Source organism: Ahaetulla prasina, chromosome 2 (genome assembly GCF_028640845.1).
Source record: "Ahaetulla prasina isolate Xishuangbanna chromosome 2, ASM2864084v1, whole genome shotgun sequence".
In the NCBI taxonomy this organism is placed as follows: Eukaryota; Metazoa; Chordata; class Lepidosauria; order Squamata; family Colubridae; genus Ahaetulla; species Ahaetulla prasina.
In genome coordinates, this window is record NC_080540.1 from 281,483,632 (window position 1) to 281,499,273 (window position 15,642).

The 15,642-nt window shown below is 36.9% G+C and overlaps 1 protein-coding gene across 2 annotated transcripts in view; it reads left to right on the top strand.

The window, feature by feature from the left end:
• Nucleotides 1–15,220, top strand: part of MTMR12 (myotubularin related protein 12) — a 36,781-nt gene extending 21,561 nt beyond the window's left edge. For both annotated transcript variants that reach the window (XM_058170872.1, XM_058170873.1), the window contains exons 10-16: nucleotides 750–874; nucleotides 1,468–1,546; nucleotides 2,012–2,082; nucleotides 5,857–6,029; nucleotides 10,296–10,463; nucleotides 13,819–13,980; nucleotides 14,301–15,220. In XM_058170872.1, the coding sequence (XP_058026855.1) occupies nucleotides 750–874; nucleotides 1,468–1,546; nucleotides 2,012–2,082; nucleotides 5,857–6,029; nucleotides 10,296–10,463; nucleotides 13,819–13,980; nucleotides 14,301–14,876 (1,354 nt within the window). In that variant the 3' untranslated portion in view covers nucleotides 14,877–15,220. The remainder of the gene's footprint in view (nucleotides 1–749; nucleotides 875–1,467; nucleotides 1,547–2,011; nucleotides 2,083–5,856; nucleotides 6,030–10,295; nucleotides 10,464–13,818; nucleotides 13,981–14,300) is intronic.
• The last annotated feature ends 422 nt before the right edge of the window (nucleotides 15,221–15,642 follow it).

Below are 15,642 nucleotides of genomic sequence, written 5' to 3' on the forward strand. Positions count from 1 at the left end.
GTCACAGAAATTTCTCTTGGATTTCCTCTTTCAGGAACTGCAAATTTTGAACAACCCTATAATATATATTTAATTCCCCATTACTTTAAATCACAAACTCTTGGGCAGTAGGGAAAGATACAGCGCTTTCAACACTATCTTATGTGTAAGTATCAATATAATTTAGATCATGGTATTAGTGAACAGTTTTTTCACTCATCTGGCTAAGAAAAATAAGTAAATCACAATCAGGCTTGAAGTTACATCGGGGCTCAGGTGACAAAAGGTATAAAAATTCATGTATTAACACACCAGTCCTTTAGTTTTATTAATACATTTATCAAACTTATACAACACTCCAAAAAGAAGTAACACGGTTCAATAAATGGCAGCTGCAAAAAAGATGTCAGAACTGTAACAATGGTTTATATAGCAAATATTTTCTATTACAAATTCTCTGCTATTCATATATGTTTAATACTTCAGGAAGGTTTAAGTTTCTTCACAATAAGATATATTTTTTCTCTATAACAATGCAGAGAAGGAGGTCAGGAAGATTGGCACCCACAGATTCTTTGTTACGTGCAGTAAATTTGTATGCTAGCAAAGAATCCCAGAAATATTGTTGCCCTATCCCAGGATTGTATAAAATTAGTGAAATTTGAAAATGTCCCAAAAGTTACTAGTTCTGCCCTTTTGATGCCAAATAAAGAAGTTTCCATTTAATGCATTCTACTGTGTTCTGAATGTTGTTAATCTGTTCTATTTAGAATGTATAAAACAATTGATAAGCCTCCGTATGAAGCCCTGAAAACTGAAGACCTTTCAAGCAGCCTTCCATCTTTGCAAGAAATCCAAGTTGCATATACTAAATTTAAACAGCTGTTTTTAATAGGTATGTAGAAATCACAAGGAAAATCACATTTTACAACTCTAATGGGGGAAAAAGGCATGAAATCTAAACCTGCTATTTACTATTGATACTTGAAAGGCTTGTTTTTAAAGCTGCAGATGCATATTATATCTTAAACCAGGAATTAATGGATCATTTTTCAAAAGAGCTGGATTTTGTTGGCTGCTTTTTACTGCTTTTGTAAATTACTTTGTAGGTGCATTTTGCAGTAAGAACTGATTAAGTATTAATACTAATCAGTCTTTCAGGATTTTTTTTATTGTTTTGAGGAGTTTCTACTTCAATTTTGTATCAGAAGGTTTTCTTAGTCTATTGATTGGTATAAACATTCAGTTATAGTATGCCTTTCTATAGCTGACCATTCTTTTGAATTGTATTGTTGAAACATTATTTAAATGCAGAGTAAAACAATAAATCCTATACGCTGACTACTTGGGTTGTGCTGATGCAAAAAATATATTTGAGACTATAACACAATCATTAATATGTCTCTGAACCTTTGAGCTTCATTGCCATAAATACATTCTATATTTCATATGTAAATAGCTAACATTATTATTTTGTGTTTTTTTCAGATAACAGTGCAGAATTCTGGGATACTGATGTAAAATGGTTTTCAATGTTAGAAAGTACAAATTGGCTAGAAATCATAAGGTAAGTTAACTTCCTAAGTTGTGTTATCTAGATATACTTAGGAAAGCTTAAGCAAACCATCTAGCCTTTGAGATAGTACAGGACAACATGATGTATCCTCAGATTTTAATAACAACTTCAGCAAATTTCATTTTGAGATACTGGCATTTATCCAAGATTCTTGAGCTAACAGCAGGCTACTTCTGCTGGCTGCTGGCAATTTGGCAGTTCGAATCTCACCAGGCTCAAGGTTGACTCATCGTTCCATCCTTCCGAGATTGGTAAAATGAGGACCCAGATTGACAGGGGCAATAGGCTGTAAACTCTGTAAACTGCTTAGAGAGGGCTGTAAAGCACTATGAAGCGGTATATAAATCTAAGTGCTAGTGCTATCATGTTCCCACTTGATTCCAAACCAGAAATACGCCTTTCCACTTCAACTTTCCAGGGATATATTAAAGCTCTTATTTGTCCATGTTCTTCCAGGCGATGTCTGAGAAAAACAATAGATATTATTGAATTGCTTGAAGTACAGAGCACAAATGTTCTTCTTCAAGGTAAGTTCAAGAAAGCATACTTCCCCCTTTCCAGTCAATTATAAGTAGATGAAATAAAATAAAATAAAATACAGTTCCTTAATCTTTTATTCATGAATTGCTTGCCATATAAATATGTTTAAAACAACTTGACAGTTTAAACTTGACCTTGCATGCATATAACCTCAAACTGAAAATTTATTTGAAGAAGCAGAATAGTTCAAAACATACTGCTGAGTCAATGTTCACTTAATTCCTAAAAATATTCAGAACATCAGTTTTTCAAATTGTATTACGTAATTTCCACATGCTGTATACATGAAACACAATCTAATTGTGCTTCAAGTATAGCTTGAAATATCCTTCCTCCTCCAAATTATTCAGAGGTAAACCAATATTCACATTAGCCAAATGGAACTATTTCAGGATGCTTACAGAGGTACTTGAAGATAATTTGCTATGTTTGACTGAAATGTCTAAATTATAAAGCAGCCCTCTTGGGGTGTTAGTCACTCAGTTTGCAGTTTGAACAGACTATAAATCCATATGAATAAATGTTAATCCCTTCAATTTCTAAGGAATAACACATGGGATGTAATTTCATTTTTTTTTAAAAAGAAACAGGATTTTATTGTGTTAACTGAAAAATACACAAATCATTTTTACAAGTGGATGAATGGTGAACTTGTAGTGATGCATGAAGAATTAAGCTTGTAACAATTGTTAATAAGCTAACTTTTTTTCTTAAAAATTGATTGGGTCACTACTTGTCTTGTAGATTATTAACTACATCCACCCACATATTTTGTTTCATTGGATAATGTAACTATTTTTCCTGCATGGAATGGTGGGTGGGTGGGTGGGTAGGTAGGTAGGTAGGTAGATTAGACAGACAATTAAAAAATAATAATACACAATAATATGTGCTGTAAGGTTAGCTCCAAATACAAACTACTGTAATTTGTATAATGCGTAAGCACTATAGAAAGGGAGCGTAAAATTCAAGCTGTTCCTTCATCTAGATCAGTTCATCCAAGTTGATATCTGTGTTGTCTGTGTTGCATCTCATTTGCCACCAGTTCATTACTGAATCCAAAGTACAAGTTAACATAAATAAAAATAAAATACAGGTAGCCCTCAATTAATGACAGTAGTTGGAACTGGAGTTACTATAGCTAAGTGGTTTGATATAAAGCACGATGATATATGAACAGGTCACTTAATGGCAGTTCTGGCACTACTGGTTGCCATCATTAAGCAAATCACTGTGTCATTAAGCAGGGACATCACATGGTCACCATTTGTAACCTCCCTGCCAGCTTCCCCACTGCCTTTGCTTGCCAGAAGTTGGCAAACAAGACCATAAATGATGACTATGAGAAGCTTTGATGTCGTTGCCAGCTGGGCACCAGAGGAGTAGACATAAGTACCACATGTTCAGTGCCATCACAAGTTTGAACAGTCACTGAATGAGTGGTCGTAACCAAGGACTACCTAGAGCTATAAAAGAAAATTGCCTTTTCAGTATTCAGCTTCTTAAGATTCTAATGTCAGTGTAGATCAAACCTCTGGAGAGCTTTCATGGCAGCTACATGTTACAGTAGCATAAATGTCTAAGGCGAGTCTCAGTCATCCTGGTCATGTTTGTCTCAAAGATGCTTTTTCAAAAGGCAACTGGACTTTCTGGGTTTTTTCTTTGAAGACGCTTCACTTCTCATCCAAGAAGCTGAAGAAAGAGAGCTGAAGAAGCTTCTTGGATGAGAAGCGAAATGTCTTCAAAGAAAAAAAACCAGAAAGTCCAGTTGCCCCTTGAAAAAGCACCTTTGGGAGTAGCATAAATGTTTGACCAATATACAACTGTAATGGAGTTGAGCAATAATGCCGAATATCACTTTCTGGAAATGATCTTCCAAATAGAAGTATTATATCTACTAAACTACTTCTTATACCCAACATATTTAGAAGAATCTCTTGGTAGTTACATTCATTCTGGTTATAAGCCATAGGGTGATTGGGTGTAATCCATTCCAAAAATATGCCTGAACCCTGATAGAACAGATCAGTTTAACCTGTTCTATCAAAGTGTGTCCAATCACCATCTGCCCACCCCTTGCTCCCTTGACCAGCTTACCAAAGAAAAGTAAGCAATTAATTACAATTATTTATTTTAATTGCTTTCAAACTTAGTTTTTTCCCCCAGTGGAATTATGACTACTTGCAAGTGCATGTTCCACTATTATTCTTTTTGATTCCGAATAACTCATACTTTTTCTATTAAGCTATATATTATAAATGAGGGTTAGAGAGTTTGCATTAATTTTACAGAGCACGTCAAGCACTAGCATGCAGGAGTCCTAATGAGATTCCTTTCTTTCTCTCAGTTTCAGAATGCATTTACAGTTACATTAAATGCACAATTCTCTACATCAAGGTCTACATTTCTGCCAACATCATGTACACCTTTCTGTCAGTCGTTTGCTTTAAGAACAGCATCAGTGTTTGAATATTGAAAACCACTTTGAAAAGTGATTGGCATGCCCTCAAAAGAATACTTTTGTTGCTGTTATTCTAATGAAATTTTAAGATTTTTCAATAATACTCCCTATTCTTTTAAATGTGATTCTTTTTGTATCTGTCCTATTTCTTTTAGGAAAATTTATATTCAAACATTGAAAAAAAATGCATCACATCTTTTATTCTATTACTAAAAGAGGATTGAGCCTATTGATTTGATTAATCTTTTCCCCCTAAATGTAATAGAAATAGAATAGTTAGGAAAGAAATGGGTTTAGTCACTCTTGAGGTGTTCGGGTCTGTATACATTTGTACATGACTATAAATTTCTGATTAAGATACACCAAAGAGTTCTCTTATATTTTAAAACATGACCCTTCTAGCATGTTTCTTGGATTCTGGTTTAACACCTGCATCTGTCCTCTGTCTTATCTCCTTGTTTTCCTTTCAGTGAAGACCCTGTCTTCTGCTGTCCCATTTTTCTCCACCTGTGAGTAGTACGTTGGCTAGCCTGCAGAGGGCTAGTTTAGATGGGTTGATGTTTAGCATGTCAGTCTTGTAACTCAGCAGGATCAGAACTGGTACAACAAACTTGCTAAGCTCATTCATAATACAGTTGTGAAATTTGATTTGTTTAATCCTGGCTTACTTTGTGAACTCAGTTGACTTGGCTTCTGTGTAGGTCATCATTAAATGAACCATGTCTAGTGTGATGAGTGAAACCAGTTACTGGCTTTGATACTTACAAAGGTGTGCTTTTGGACAATACATTACCTTGCTTTTCCTGGAGTCCTGAAACTTGGTCCTGTATTATATTGTACCATATGCTTAACTAATCTGTTGTATAGGTTCTTCCACTGTGTTCATGCTGTCTCATTCTGATATAATGCCCAGCAATTGTCTTTGCTTTACACTGCGAAACATTGCTTCAATGCATGCTGCTTTGGAATATATTTCTTTGGTTTATATGACCATAATCGACAGAGAAATGTTGAATGACATATAGTATTAGATAAATTGATAACTGCTGTGTTTCTGAGAAAGGAATGCTATGTTATCTAATCATTTGCTGCTCTGTACTAATTTTGATTTTTATTTGATTTTAATTGAATAGTACAGATTTAGGATGTTCAGTAAATGCATTACGAGTGCTAAGATTCCACTCAATAGCCATTAATGTTTGCCTGAAAGGGACTGTAATAACACAAACATGTCCATTTAAGGTGGCCACAAACACTTTTCTCTCATCTGAAATAGTTCTATTTGTCTCTTTATTTTTAGAAGAGAATGCATCTGACCTCTGTTGTGTGATCTCCTGCTTGGTTCAAATTATGATGGATTCATACTGCAGAACAAAGCTGGGATTTCAGAGCCTTATTCAGAAAGAATGGATCATGGGAGGACATGCTTTCTTGGATCGCTGTAACCATCTGCGACAAAGCGATAAAGAAGAGGTATAACTCAAAGTTCTACAAAGATGTTCTGAGCAAAAATATGTCTAGGGAGGGAAACTGAGAATCATGAAACTGGAAATGGTGGAGCCTCTGCCTCAATACATAGTTTGTCCAAAAATAAGTCAGGGGCTCAAGTGAGCTCTTGATCAGGAGCAAAAATATATTGATCACACTAAGCCAGGGTGTCAAACTCAAGGCCCGGGGCCTGGATCTGGCCCACAGGATGCTTAGATGTGGCCCGTGGACCTGCCCTGAAAACAACCCTCTGCCAGTGAAGGATCACCTGTGGTGTCTCCGCCAGTGAAAACAGAACTCAGGAGAGCTGTGTGCGGCCCTCCCGGGCTCTATTTTGAGCCGTGACAGCCTTCTGCAACCCTCTGCCAGTGAAAATGAAACACATGGCCCTCCTGAGATCCGTTTTCACTGGCAGAGGACTGCAGGAGGCCATTGCGGCCCAAAACAGAGCCTCGATGAGTGACATCGAGCTGGCCATGTCCACCCTTACCGTGCTCCCCCAACCACCAGAGGTCAAACACAACCCTGATGTGGCCTTCAATGAAATCGAGTTTGAATCCCCTGTATTAAGCTTTTGGCCTTCAGGGCCCAAGAGATGTATAGCACAAGCAGGCAAGCCATACAAGCAAGTGATATAAATTAATCTATTCATATAATATTTAGTAACATTTCAATTTTATTTTTAAAAAAACTTCAAAAGCTATGAATAGGTCCACAGTTTTGGCTTTAAATAAGTATGAAATCAAATGTCAGGCACACTGCTCAGAGTTGTTTTTAATAACAGAAGTTAGGGAAATAGTTGTCTAATACCGCTGGATTCAGGGCTGTCTCTGTGACGGGTAAACATACTGGTGCTTCACTCTGAATTGCTGGAATCTCCCGTTCCCTCCAAGAAGCATTAACTATTCTGTGGCTCCAACTCCTGTTTCTTTCTCTGGTTGCTTTAACCAGCCAGATGCAGCAAGATCTTAATGCCAGAGCTAGATCACAGAGAACTCTGTCCACTTCCTCAAGATCCAGAGGCTCAGAAACCTCCCAGGTACATCACCTCATCAGATTTCTCAGTCTTCAAGTTTAGAGAATGTGAGCGATTAGCTGTAGATATTTGGCCAGGTAATCATTATGTACTCTGATGGGTTCTTCCTGCCCCTCCTTCCCTAAAAGGCTCTAGGACAGGGGTCTGCAAACTTGGCTCTTTTAAGACTTGTGGACTTCAACTCCCAGAGTTGAAGCTTTGCTGGCTAAGGAACTCTGGGAGTTGAAGTCCACAAGTCTTAAAAGAACCAAGTTTGCAGACCTCTGCTCTAGGACATCTAAATAGTGTAGCTGAGTGACATTTTGCACGTGTTGTATGAAAATCTCTGCTTTACCATAATTATTACCATAGTTTCAAGTTTATACCCATATCTGATCATACCTACTTTTCCTCCTCTGCAAGTATTGCTTCAGGCATGTCTTCTTACTTTATTTCCTAGAGCAATTCATAGAACTAAGTAGGATTAATAGGCAGGGAGCAGCCACTCAGGAGCAAACTTCTGCAGTGCTTGGCTTTCTCTGTTTCCCAGAATCTAACAAAGTACCCAGTGAAACTAGCCTTTAGATCTATCTTAAGAAAAATTTCCATATCCTTTGTATCAGATTCTTAGGGCATCTAATCAGCCCTGCTTCTCCATGGAAGCTTGTACCTCTGTTGTCACAAGGAGTGATCCACCAATTACAAATCACTGATGGAACAGGTCCCCAGAATCACATCATGTCTCAGGCCAGATTTAATATGTGGTTGGTTGAGGGGTGGGGCCAGAGAGAACCTGAGACAAGCCCATGGCTTTCCTAGGGTTGAAACTAATGCAGTAGGTGAAATCTGGCTGGACAAATTCAGATGACTGGCTAATGAATAGGGTAAGGGGACCTGAAGTAGAAATTGGAACCAGATTTCTAATCTGCCCTTCCCTGAAATGGCTCACTGCTCTCTCCGTCCAGAATTAATTATCAGAAGTCAGCTTGAATTTATCAATAACAAGTTCGGCTAGATTGCTTTCTGTCAGATTTGATTCCGGAATTTCTTTATCAGAACATGTGGATGAAATATATCTTGATTTTAGCAAAATAGCCGTGACAGTTTGATTGATAAGCTAATTAAGTGTAAACTGCATAGCATGACAGTTTAGCCATATGCAAAGATGCTCATGTATAGTTTCCCATTAAAATAGATAGTTATTGAGTAGGATCCCACAAGATTCACGCCAGAATGTTATACTTTGAAATGCTTTTATGATAATTTGGATGAAGAGGTAAGAAAATCTCATCAGATTGGCAAATGATTTAGAATTGGATGGGACAGCTAATATCCTAAAAGTTAGAAATACCATTTAAAATGTAATCGTTTAGAAAATATGTTGGAAAAAATTGGAATTAAATTTAACGTGAACAAATACAGCGTTCTTCTCTTAGAAGACAAACCAGATGCAAAAGTAAAGAATCAGGTTTCTTGATAATAATCTTTGTGAAAAGAAATATTGGAATAGTTCTTGATTGAAAGTTGAATGTGATCAATGTGATGCAAAAAAATGTGGTTTTTATGTTCTATCACTAGAATTGTAATTTCCAATTCCAATGGGCAATAATAGTTCTACTTTGTCAGTGGTCAGACACAATCATGACTGGTGTGTCTGGTTTTTACTGTCACACATAAAAGATTCATAGTAATTAACAGATATGGAAAGACAGTAAGAATGATCAGGAAAATAGGAATTAAGTAAAGGACTTCTAAATGCTGTAGTCTTCTATAGTGATTACTGGGCAGGTTGTGAAGAATAGTCAGGCCCAGAAAACAAAGAATGACAAATGAAGTCACTTCTAAGAAGAGATTCCATTGTTAAGCAGGGCAGTTGCTAAGTGAGTTTTGCCCCATTTTGCAACCTTTTTTTGTCACTGTTGTTAAGCAGATCACTGCAGTTGTTAAGTGAATCATAGGGTTGTTAAGTGAATCTGGCATCTCTCATTGACTTTCTTTGTTGGATGCTGGCTGGGAATATTGCAAATGGTGATCACATGACCCTGGGACAGTGCAATTGTCATAAATACACGCCAGTTGCCAAGCTCCCAAATTTTGATCATGTGTCCTTGGGGATGCTGCAATGATTAAAAGTATGAAAAACACTTGTAAGTAACTTTTTTCAGTGCCATTGTAAGTACGGCCATTAAACAAATGGTTGTAAGTAGAGGACTACCTGTAGTTTCTTTATTGTTGTTCACCTGTTTACAGAATCTTGCCAGACTAAGGCAATTATCAGCATAACTGTAGATATACTATGAATTGCTAGAGAGGGGCTGTTTCAGTCCTTTTCATGCCTACCAGAGATTCCAAGCACTGCTGACTCCCGCCTGGGACTTTAGAATATATTCCTCCAGAGAGATATATGATAGTATTTTTCATATACCTGAAATGATGTCACATGAATGGAATAATAAATATAAATTACAGAAAGGAAAATTCCTATTAAACATTTGGGGAACTGTTTTAAACAAAATTCTTCCACCAATTATTCAGGCAAGAGGTTAAAATGAAGACTAGAGAGCTCTTGGGTGGAGAATTTTAATTTCCATTCATAATATTGACCAAGGGATTGGATTAAATTGGATGGCCTAATTGACTGTTTGTAACATTTTCATTCTGAGATTCCAGCTAGGCCTATAGGCCTTAAAATATTAAAGCTCTTTCCTTAACTTATGCCTCTGACTAGAACTGCAGCTCCTTAATGACTTCAATGGCAAGAAGCGATAATAGAAAAAAATAAGGATAGTTGCATGACTTGCCTTCCTGTGAATGCCATGTAGTAAAATGCAATTTACTAAAACTTAATAAAAGCAACTGTGGATCAATTATAACATTTATGATCATTTTTTTCTGTGAGATACTTAAAAATGGCATAAAACCAAATATTTATTTAAAAAATAAAACGTCAGATTTATTATCTTGGCATGCAGTTAAATATTATTTCAAATACTGTTATTTAAAATACTATTATAGGGCTAGCATGAAATGAAGAGGGGAGGGGTGAAATTTATTTGGTGGAAAGAGATTCCCTCCCCTTTTTTTTTAGTAATGACCTTAGTAGTTCTTATGGAGGGATAGATCCTGACTTGATAGAAGCCTTATTAAGTCATCTTGTTGAATGCAGCACTTCAACTATGGTGCTCCTTTTACTGTATCTTGTACTGTTGTAGTTTCCTCACTTTTTTTTTTTTTAGGCTCCAGTTTTCTTGCTCTTCCTGGACTGTATTTGGCAACTAGTTCAGCAATATCAACCAGCGTTTGAATTTACAGAAACGTACCTTACGGTTCTGTCTGACAGCCTTTACATCCCCATATTTAGCACCTTCTTCTTCAATTCTCAACACCAAAGAGATACCACTACGGTAAGAGGGAAATAATCTTGATTACCCAAATGCAGCAAATGGAAACAGTATTTTCATGGAAATAAATTGTTTTGGAAGTGGGTTAAAAAAGGGCTAAATGAGGACTGCCTAGTCGAAGGAATTAAATTAAAAATAAAAATGATTCAATGATCTGGGATGAAACTGAAATGAAAGAATGGTAAAGGACTATGTCCCAAGATTTGTATGGGAATATTATATTAATAAGTTAAGACCCCTCACATTCTGGACATAAACTGTTTCAACTCCTTCCCTCAAAATGACGCTACAGAGCACTGCATACCAGAACAACTAGACACAAGAACAGTTTTTTCCCAAACGCCATCACTCGGCTAAACAAATAATTCCCTCAATGCTGTCAAACTATTTACTATGTCTGCATTACAATTACTATTACATCTTCTCATCATTCCTATCATCCATCTCCTCTCACGTATGACTGCATGACTGTAACTTTGTTGCTTGTATCCTTATGATTTATATTGATATCGATTGTTTCCTAGTATTATTTGATTGCTTATTTGTGCCTTATAGAACAGTTTTTTCCCGAAGGCCATCACTCTGCTAAACAAATAATTCCATCAACACTGTCAAACTATTTACTGAATCTGCACTACTATTAATCGTCTCATAGTTCCCATCACCAATCTCTTTCCACTTATGACTGTATGACTATAACTTGTTGCTGGCAATTCTTATGATTTATATTGATATATTGACCATCAATTGTGTTGTAAATGTTGTACCTTGATGAATGTATCTTTTCTTTTATGTACACTGAGAGCATATGCACCAAGACAAATTCCTTGTGTGTCCAATCACACTTGGCCAATAAAATTCTATTCTATTCTATTCTAATAACATATTAATGAATGTCATTGAATGATTGTTACAACCAAGTAGAGAAAATACTTGACTTATGACCACAATTGAGCCCAGAATTTCTGTTGCTAAGTGAGATATTTGTTAAATTAATTTTGCTCCATTTTATGACCTTTCTTGCCATAGTTGTTAAGTGAATCATTGCAGTTGTTAGTAACATGGTTGTTAGATGAATCTGGCTTCCCCATTGATTTTGCTCCTCAGAAGGTCGCAAAAGGTGATCCCGTGACCCTGGGACACTGCAACCGTCATAAATATGAGTTGGTTGCCAAGCATCTGAATTTTGATCACATGAGCCATGGGGATGCTGCAACAGTTGTAAGTGTGAAAAACGGTCATAAGTCACTTTTTTCAGTGTCGTCATAACTTCAAATGGTCTTTAAATGAACTGTTGTAAGTCGAGGACTACCTGTATTGGCTTTAGGCCAGAATTAAACAAGACATCAATATGTGAAGTGATAAATAGCCTTAAAATATAATATGTGTATATTAACATTAATTAGCTCGCTCTCTCTTGGTGGTGATCTTAGCAGGCATATCCTTCCAAATACTGACCAAAATTTTGCTACCAGATGAGTAGCAAACTCTTACCTGTTTAAAGCCGTCTGCTTTAGGGCCTGGTTACTTGAGGGAGTTCCTGTTTCTCATAACGTTTGCCTGGCTGATTTGAGAGTCGACATGCTCTGGGGTTCCTTTGATTAAACCATGTCATCTTTCAGGACCTCAGAAGCACTCAATACCTGCCCTTTGCAGTGAGATTCCACACACACCCCCAATCTGGGTGGCCCCTGCTCTGCTGTTTTTCAGAAGAACCTTGAATACCAGCAGCGGTGGGTTCTAACCGGTGTTACCACCGGTTTGCTTCTCGTGCGACTGGTGCTCACTTCGCTTGCACGCACACACCAAACTTGTGCTTCGTGCAAGCGCATTGATTTTCTAAACAGCTAAGGCAGTGCAATCCACTCTGCCACGGCTTTCAGATGGGCTAAAAACGGAGGAATAAAGGTAGGTATAGCGCAGGGGCTGGCGGGAGGGCCCAAATGACAGTTGGAGCAAACCGGTTCGCTGTCACTTCAACATCTCCGCTACCGGGTCTCCCAAACCAGGGAGAACTGGTAGCAACCCACCACTGAATACCAGGCTCTTCACTGAGGGCTTTGGTAAAGGAGATCCCTCACTTCATCCCACTTGCCATTTTTTCTTTTTGTTTTATTGTAATTTCTTTGTTGGGAGTTGTCATCTTGAGTCACTGACAGTGTGGCAGCTTACAGGTTTAATAAATTCTTACTATCAGAATGGCCATGGAAGTTCTTAAACAAAGGCATAAGTAGCATTTGTATTGAATCAGAATAAAATAAAAAAATATGCTCAGCAGATTCAATTTTACTTGTGCCACCTGCAGATAAGCTTTATAGTAGTTTATTATAACTTTGTGGTTTTATTAAATCTGCCTCTAAAATTGTTTATGAGACATTATATTGGGCTTTGGAAACTGCCCACCCACATTTTAAGAATGTGCAAAAGAATATTTTGCAAAGGAGGACCTCTGTAACTTGAGGCAATGAATTCTTACTCCACTAATTCAGAAACTCCTTATCCCCTGGGTGTGGTCTGACAGCATTCTTCATCTTCTCTAACTCTAGAAGTAAAGAAACTCAGATGATATTATATTAGTATAATGTATTAGTGATCCTTAACTACCCCTGTGGTGTATAACTGGCCCTTCAAGGTAATGGTAGTAACCCCAAAATGACTAAATTAAGCCTTAGAATATGCAGGTATTATTGCTTGCCAAGCTTTAGCCTTCCTTTATATACAAATTAGCAACCACTCACATACCTCCCTCACCCTCATTTCCTGCACTGATGATGTTACCTAATATGGAAATGACATGCTGGTAATGCAAATTCTAGCTCAAATATCTACCCTGAGCTGGAGTCTCTAATTACAGAAATCCTTTAAACAATATGCTATACTTTCTCATAGAGTCCAAAGTTTGAATGAAGGCACCGTTATGCCCAATATAATAGTGACTACTATAACTATTCCTGTCCAAGAACAAATAGATGAAAAGGGAGTCAAAGACACAAATATGTTAACATGATCAAAATTTGGGTGCTTGGCAGTCAGCTCTCACATATGATCCAGTTGCAGCATCCCAGGGTTTTGGAACCTGACCCAGCATCACCCAGGTCACTTTCATGCCTAAGGCAGGACTAGAACTCATCATTTCTTGTTATGTAGGTCAGCATCTTAACTATTATACCAAACTGGCTGGCTGATGGCTTATTTTGTTTAATGGTTTAAGTTAACTCTGATGGTCAAAGAGTTTAACGACTTTAAACTAAGACATTCCATTCTATTAAAAATTGAAGTATTTCAAATTGAAGCACTGTTGATTGGGAAAAATGCATTTCTAAATTAATTCCAGACTTATGTTTTTTTTAAAAAACAGTACGGAGGAAGTCTTGATACAGAAGGCAGCAAACTTAATTTTCTTTCAGTTTGGGATTGGTCTGTGCAGTTTGAACACGAGGCTCAAGCTTTGCTTAACAACCCTCTTTATGCAGAAAAGCCAAAACTAGATAAAACTCCAAAAAAAGCTTCACGATTCAAGGTAAGATATTTGAATATTTCCACTGTAATAACTGGACGAATGATAGAGATTGGGCTACTAATTCAATATGATAACATTGTTCAATTAAGCTGGAGTATGTGCATTAAAATAACAATAAACAGTGAATTTTGAGCATATAAAAACATTTTCACAAGGACTCCTTACAAGAAGTAAAAAGAATGATTCAAACTTTTATGCATTTTGTTTTAACTTGGATGTCTTTATAGTTCACATTTACTACTTTTGTCTACTTTGCCCAGAAATTAAGCTGGAATTGAGTTCAGGTAATTCTGATTTTGTCTTCTAAATTTCTTTTACAGCATCAGAGGCAACTCTCTTTGCCCCTCACACAAGCAAAACCTCCTCCAAGAAGGGGATTTTTTAAGGAAGAGACAGATCAATTAATTAAAAACATCTTGGGCAAAAGAATCAGCAGGTTGATAACTTCTTCTGATGAACTTCAGAATAGTTCCAGAGAATTCTATGACAGTTGGCACAGTAAACCTGTTGACCTTCACGGACTCCTCCTGCCATGTCTAGAAGGACCAGAAATCAAAGTATGGGCGCAGAGATATTTACGATGGATTCCTGAAGCTCAGCTCCCTGGTGGAGGTGCAGTTGCCACTGCCACAAAAGTCTTAAATGTAATGGAAGATGTACAGGGTTTGCAGAAGAAAATAGATGAAAGACATCGTCAGGCTGAGTCTTGTGAAGATACTGAAGCTTCTCCCTTTATGAGAAATCCTGCTCGTTTGTCATCGTTATTTCCCTTTGCTTTGCTTCAAAGACATTCCCTTAAACCAGTTTTGCCTACCAGCATTTGGAAAGACTTAGAAGGTGAAGAAGATTTGGCCAGGAGAGATGACGAGTATGTTGATCTAGGAGGTGGCGATTAATGTAATGCTTCTTTTCAATTATAGAATTGAACCATATTTCTGCTCAATTACCGGAATAAAATTGGTTTCAGGGAGGCACATAATTTCCTTTGTATTCTGGCTAAAGATAATTAGTGAAATTTTAACACAGAATGATCTCCAACTTTGCTTGAGAACATGGATGTATTTTCCATAGACATTGGGAAAAGGGAGGGTTACAACAGCCCCTTATTCTTGATTAGGTTCTTCTGCCACAGGAAGGAAGATCACTTTTTTTAATCATCAGTGTGTTAAGAACCTGCTGAGACAGCATGCAGGATAGTACTACAGCAGGAGGATTAAACAAAAAACGCACACACACACACACATATATATATATATATATATATATATATATATATATATATATATATATATATATATATATATATATATATATATATATATATATATATATATATATATATTTGTTTTCTGAGGTTTTCACGGGTGTTTGTATATAGGTCTTTGGTTGTTCGGGTTTTCTCCCGTGTAAAATTCCCGTGTAAAATATATATATATATATTTCTCTAGCAAGAATCTGTTCTATTTCTTACCCCCTCAATAAATGAGAGTTTTATCTCCCTACCCCCAAAAAGTGATTGTTGAGCAGCCATGGGAAAAATTAAATTGTTGAAAATATCAAGAAAGATCTATTGGAGCCTGCCTACTTCAGTTTTAATAAGTGATGGTGTCAAATGTTCATCAGCAATTGGAAAACAGCTTAGTCTGGGAAGGTCATCTATTT